Raw genomic sequence first — 6,953 nt, 5'->3', positions numbered from 1 at the left:
TCAACTTTGACTTTCATCTAATGCAGCGGCACCATCTACAGTAGTTATCACATTACGGTCAGGGACACGAGTGCGACTTCGGTTACCGTTCATGTCGCGACTGCGTTTCCTGATTTTCTCGATGTCTGAATCCGTTTTCGATAAAGATGATGATTTCTGTGGTAAGCCCAGAGCCGTGGAGGAGGAGGTAGACATGCCCGAATGAGAAGCATTTGTTGAATCGCAAGGCGAATCTAGCGACGTGCGGCGCGGTTTGGGCTGCGGGGAATGCGACCGGCTGTTCGGAGTGCTTTTCACCGATCGCATCAGCTCTGAAAGTTGTTTTTGTTCGAAATGCGAAAAATCACAGCAACACGACGGGTAACATTTGCATTCCTCGGCGTTCGGTAGAACCGGTGACAGGGAACTACGCGACTTTCGTCCGGTTTGTGGCGACTGGTCGTTCACGTTTTTACAAACGCGGCACGGCGACGGAGTCCGATCCGAGTCCTTACCATCAGATATCCCTGAGTGAATTTCGATATGATTATCTAAACGACTATTTTTCACGTTCGGCATCACTTTGAACGTCGGTGGTTGAAGATTACGAACCAATCTTTCACATTTCGATGGAGAAATGGATGTCCTATTAAGTATTTGGTTATCTGCTGCTTTCACGCATGTATCACTCGACTGCCTTTCCGCATAATCTTCGTCTTTAATGCAATTTGTTCTTGCGTCATGCGTCGGTGGCAGCGAATCATGTATATTACTTTTGTTATTTTTCAATATCGTATTTAGATTCAAAGTAAGACAACACGATCCTTCGGAACCGTCGTAGCTTTTCTCCGGAGTGGCGATAATTTCGTCAGGCGTCACATTGTTGACTGGGTCGAAAGATTCTTCGCCGGAAAATACGCTGTCGTCTGGAGAACTTCTGCTGACGTCATCTACAGTTAGATTTTCCGGAATGGAGGACGACGGTGAAACATTACGACGACTAGGTTGTAATCTACTGCGTCGGAATTTCGAAATTTCATAATTCATGGATTGTTCACTGACTTCACGCACACTGGCTAGACTACCCCGTCTGCGCGACATCACACGCGGGCATGTTAACGAAGTCGTTTGCGCAAAGTCTAAGATCTCCGACCGTTTTGGATTATTCGTCGGTTTTTCTTGTTCGAGAATTTGTAAGATGTCGGTCGTATCTTCCCAATTGTGAATAGCGTTCCATCGCTCTTCGCGTTTATTGTTCACGTCCTCGGCATATTCAGCCAGTTTTTCGTGTAGAACGCGCGCTAAATGCGGATCGAACCGACCCGAGGTTAGGTGCGGTTTAGACGTCGTACCGACCACGATATCGCAGTTTGAAACGAGTTTTGCCCGTTCCTCTCGGCGGAAGAGGAATTCAGTTGGAGACGTCGATCGTCCCGCGTAACTCCGACGTCTTCTTGAAAACCTATTGAATGGACATTTCGGCGGTTCTTCCGTGTCGCTATTGCTATCTACAAGAGCATCCTTCAGGCGTTCGTCTACAAGAGTATAATGTTGAATCTTGTCTCCGACCACGGAAACCGACTCAGAACCTTCGTCTATACTTGATATTTTGATAGTCGGCATCTACAAAAAAAGAACATATATCAGGCATGTTTGGGAACAGAATTCGGTTGCTCAAAGTTTTAAGAAATATATCGAGCATCGTGACTTTAAATAACTACACATATCCCTATAGTATACAAACCTGGAATGTAGGACTGTTGATCTTTGGGGAATTTCTCAGAGACGAAGCAGCCGACAGCTCACTGGAAGGCGACAAGTCGACAGTCGGTGACGCAGACGGTGATGGGCACGGTGTACGAAATAATCCCAGCGGTAATGATAGGTTTAACTCAACTGGTGACAGGTGACACGGCGAATTCGGTTGGTACGAGATGAAAAAGCAGCTGCATGGTAGATCCGGTCTCGTGTTGTTTTCCTCGAATACGTAATGCATCGGTTGAGTAATGTGCCTACAATCATAAGAAATTGTTAGTAAATCTCATTTCAAGCTAACTGATCTTTTTAAATGTAGATGATTAGTTCTATACTAACTGTTTTGCCTCATCGCTGATATTCACACGACCAGGGAGGCTACAGCTTTCCATTTTGTTGGCCAACGTCACCGTCCTTCCAAACAGGCAATATCGTGGCATCTTCTGACCGACAACGCCGGCCATTACCGGCCCTGAGTGAATTCCAATACGAATCTGAAATAAACATATGTTATTTTCTATTTTAAACATTGAGTTGGCGGATTAATTTTTAGTAAATTTTTCTACGAAAAAATGGTTTTGTTTCCCATGTTAGATGCCTTAATGGTTTGGTTTTTTGTGAGTGACCAAAGAATTGAAGTGACCAGGGAATTTCGAAACATAAATCTGTATTAATTCATTCAGTGACAACAATATGGTGGTCACCAATGAATCCAGTCTAAATCCAGTACAAGGTTAATGACCGAGGAGCGAGTGTTTTGTATCATGGAATTTACGACATAATCTGTTTCCGCTCGAAACATTCTACAACTCGATTATCTTCTCTTTACGTAAAAATATACAATCGACTCAGAATTCAAGTCTTTTCAACTCCTTCTGTTACAACGAGAAGAATTTGTATTTGGGGTGCTCATCACCCTATTGAATTCAAATCCAATTATCTTTCGAATACGCGCAGCACGAAGACTTCTGAAATCGAAATTACCATCTCGAGATGACTTTTGCCCGGTGCGCTATTCGGGATTTCCGTTGCATATTTTAAGGATTTTTTTTTCGGTCGCAATTCTCACCGTATACGAACGATATCGGATCAGCGCGCTGTGAGTTTCGAAATGTATCGTCGTCGTTAATGATTCATTCATTCAGAGATATTTCGTTCCATTAAGCGAATTTAATGTCGTTTTTAAGGATTTATAGCTTGTTTTGTTGATACGTGATCACAGCGACATAATGTGCCCGCATCGGAACTATACAAACGGCCATTGAAGCAAGTCTTTATCAGCACAATGTCACGAAATGACTATTCCGCTCAAAGCGAATGGTTATCAGATTACTGACGCTCGTCGTTATAAATAATTAAATCCTTTCCGGGCAAATTAAATGCTTTCGTTTATATGTATATATAAATTATAATATGAAATGCTTCAGATTTTCCACGTAATGAACACAAATTGATCAAAGCGCTTGACATTTAAAATGGGCGTTTCGACTTGCCTACGCCGATAGCATAAATATATCGAGCATTAGAATTTTGCCGCTGTTAATAAAATTAATCATTTTCATGATATTGTTATGATAAAAGATGCAATCAATGGTTCGTGGCATAAGTTTTTCGTTCTTTGTAGCCAGGAAACTTAAGCTTGTCCTCAGGAAGGATGAAGCAACCGACCGTTGCGATATTCGCCTATTGCTTCCCAGTGAACATTCGTTCGGATGAAGCTCGCGGACGCGTGGGTGTCGAGTATATCCTACCCTCCAGCTCTGACAAGGCTGAGCGAAAGCAGATATGGTGTAGTAAATATGGGTTCAAGATGAAGTAAATTATTACCTGAATCTGTTTATTATCAATAGGAGGGAAAACAATACTCTTAGAGCTTTCGATCATCGCCAGCGCCATGTTTACTACGCGATCAGCGTGAGTTGGTTCCTGTTCCGGTAAGCCGCCTACCACCATATATGCATCTCCGATTGTCTCCATCTGAAAAATGTTAATAAATGTCATGTTAAATAATATTCTAATATATTGATGTGGATTCTAGATGACAGATCATGATTAAGAAATAGGTTATAGTCGCAACGTTGAATCAATAAATCATCTCATCAAGTTCAATCTTTTTGCCATTTTCTGCCATCTGACAAGAGAGTGTGATCGGGTGTACGAGGGTGACATGAGTATCTTACAATTTTTCTTATAATACATAAAATAATCATCATTATTATTATTAAGGATTTTCTCCTGTGTCAAATATTTTTAAGATGCGTTCATTTAGTTTTATAAGATTCGTAGAGGAGCCATGTAAACCGGGTGTAAAATAAATACAACCAGACCGATAGTACTTCATAGGTTAACTATTTGACGCTGAGCTTTCGCTACTATAGTATAGTTTCACCGGGTAAATGATATAGTTTTATATATAGTATAGTTTCGTCGAAAAGAGGCTTATGTTGGTACGAGTTTAGAAATTGCCTTGATTTTCTCAGTTCATCAACGAGGAATCGTTGAGTAAGATTTTTCCCGAAGTCGAATTATTCAACTCTACACTCAAATTCTAACACGGATCAAATATTGTTCAAATTGAACTTTGATAATGAAAAGAAAATCGGTGGCAGCGCTGGAGCCTAGCAGAGTATATATGTGCAGATAACGGAAAAATCTATCCGTAGCATTGGTAGTTGACCATTAATCAAACGTGAAAGGAAGGCAACCGCCGATATACTAGGATATAGTCCCATTAGACGCATCATTTAACACTCGTTTGCCATGTCACGGAGGAAATCAAACTGCAGTAATTACTTTGCACAGACTCATATCGAAATCGGATTTCCCTGCATCGCCTTTAATCCGGGCATCTATAGAATTTATGGAAGGTATTCTGGGTCGCGAACTGATATGGTATACGCCCAGGACGCCGTTCCACGGTTGCGAGCTAGAGTTAAAGCTGAATCAAACCTTGATTCGGAAGTGTGGAACTGCGTTGGTCCGGTTGAATTAAAACATCGAGATGGCGTGATTGCAACATTATCAATAGGAATTTTACGTATAAGCAGGGGAAAAAGTACCCGAGCCTTGGAAACTTTGGCGTTCTTTTCATCAACGACCTTGATTGAAATATAAACACTGATTACCCGATGAATATAGTTTTCAGAGAATTGCTGTAAGATCATCAGGGAAATTTACCCCGATCGTTAGAACAACTTATTGAATTAAATGTCGTTCTCCGCGGTTTATCGGTAGTCAAAACTAGGGTATTTATTACCGCGTGGACGTGTTATATGTGTTACCAGTGGACCCAAAAGAATCATTCGTAGCATATAATTGGGAATGAATGTAACAAAGATGGCTCTCGTGGTCTAATTTTGCGGTTAAAACCACACGTAATTGTTCTAAATAGTACTTAAGTCACATTATGCAAATATGGATTAGGGTAGATTTATGTCACCAATGGGATTAGCACCGCAACCTAAAAGCTATAGCTTTACAGCGAAAACTTACCTTATAGACATCAGTCATGGAACAGAGTATGTCGAATTGAGTGTAAAGTCGATTGAGCAAACGAACTATATCCATCGCGGTGACTTTTTCATTTCCGCACAGAGCAGTGAACTCAACAACATCGGAAAACAAAATAGTTACAGTTTCGTATTGTTCCGCTTCGACCGATTCGTTCAGTCGCAACTTTTCGGCGACATCAGCCGGCAAAATGGACAACAGCAATTCATCGGTACGTTGTTTATCCTCCTGTAAACGGGCTTGTAACATTTTGAGATTGTTCGAAGTTTCTTCGAGTTTCTCGACGAGTTCGCGTTCAGCTCGACGGGCCTGCGTGATAAGTATTAGGTCTCGAGTTGCGTCGTGTAACGGGATATCGCTCAGGTACAATCCGCGCCCTTTTAAATCGTCCAAATTTGCCACCCGCGGTGAACACAGAAATAATATCATATCCACTTCAGGAACGTACATCATTTGACCTTTAAGTCGCATGCTAAGGTCGTTTTCGTTAAGGTCGTTAATTTCGCCGATCTCCCCGATCGGACCAATTACTCCGGGATTAGTGGTGACTACGAAGACAGTGTTCGCGTGTTCGACCAGCGTACTGAAGCTAAACTCTAACACAGGCCGGATTACACGAAATAAATCGAGAAACAGCAAATGCCGGCGTTTGATTCGGAAATTTTTCATGACCCGCAATAACGCAGTTCCAGCCTGCTGTATTACCAATCCTCTATCGAACATAACATGGAACGGAAAAGTTCGACAGAATGTTTCAACCGACAGTGGGAGCTCTTGTGGGTCTTGGCTATAGTTTCTCTTAACTAAGACTCGCTGCATGTTCGTTGCTTTCGGTAATTCCAAACTATGATTCCGATTTAGGAGATTCGTCGGATCACCGACGACTAATTGCGTAGGGATCACTTTTCTATCGATTTTAAATCCAGGTTCTGGGGTAACCGAGAATATCACGTGATCGCTTACGTCATTGTTATTCGCGATGACCTTCACGGTGACGTCGGTATGGAAGAAATATTTGGCGGTCGTTCGCACCAGTCCGACTACGATTGGATGTAAGCCGCGTCTGTCGCTGTAGTAATGTAACACAAGACTTCCGTCGTTTTGCTGATTGCAGCGGAAAGATGGCGCTATCATACCGGGGTATATCGAGGCAAGGTGGTCGTGTAAGGCATCCAGATTACAGAGAAAATCGAGCAGATTCCCGCCCAGCACTCGTAAGATTCGGTCATAGCCACTTTCGACGCAATAGTGGAAGAAATGCTCTCCGAATCGCTCCAAACATTCATCTCGCTTCAGACCTGCAAAAGCAAATATGAATTGAGCAACAATGATCATTAGATATAGTACGTCGATGCGACTACCAAATCTCGTTCTTAACTTGGAATTGGATTCTCGTTTCTGTAACACCCGACAAAATGAACGAATCAACCGAAAACTGATTTATCTGATAGAGTTGCTACGTCCACGCATGCAGACGATATGGATATTACGTCAGTCACTGACCTCTGATATTTGTATTCAATTCTGATTTTGGTAACAACATCATTTAGTGACCACGATGACCAATAAGTCACTAACGGTTGCAAGCGAATTTAATTTTAAGACACCCGGTTTTAGAGACAAATCAAGTGGCGATGTGAAAAAAAGATCGCGTTTTTATTGTGGAACAAAATGTTCTAAGTCAAAGCAAGTCTGGATAGCGATTACAA

At 42.0% G+C, this 6,953-nt stretch overlaps 1 protein-coding gene across 1 annotated transcript; it reads right to left on the bottom strand.

The window, feature by feature from the left end:
• LOC141905505 (uncharacterized) lies at window positions 1-6,444 on the bottom strand. Its single transcript, XM_074794378.1, has 5 exons — window positions 5,227-6,444; window positions 3,562-3,711; window positions 2,074-2,228; window positions 1,724-1,991; window positions 1-1,602 (listed from the first exon to the last, which is right to left on the bottom strand). Exons 1-5 carry the CDS (start codon window positions 6,376-6,378, stop codon window positions 1-3), a joined length of 3,327 nt encoding a protein of 1,108 aa, XP_074650479.1. The 5' UTR covers window positions 6,379-6,444.
• Between the last annotated feature and the right edge of the window lie 509 nt (window positions 6,445-6,953).

Source organism: Tubulanus polymorphus, chromosome 5, assembly GCF_964204645.1.
Source record: "Tubulanus polymorphus chromosome 5, tnTubPoly1.2, whole genome shotgun sequence".
Lineage (NCBI taxonomy): Eukaryota > Metazoa > Nemertea > Palaeonemertea > Tubulaniformes > Tubulanidae > Tubulanus > Tubulanus polymorphus.
Note: the sequence above shows the minus strand (reverse complement) of the source record. Positions and strands in the feature narration are given on the sequence as shown.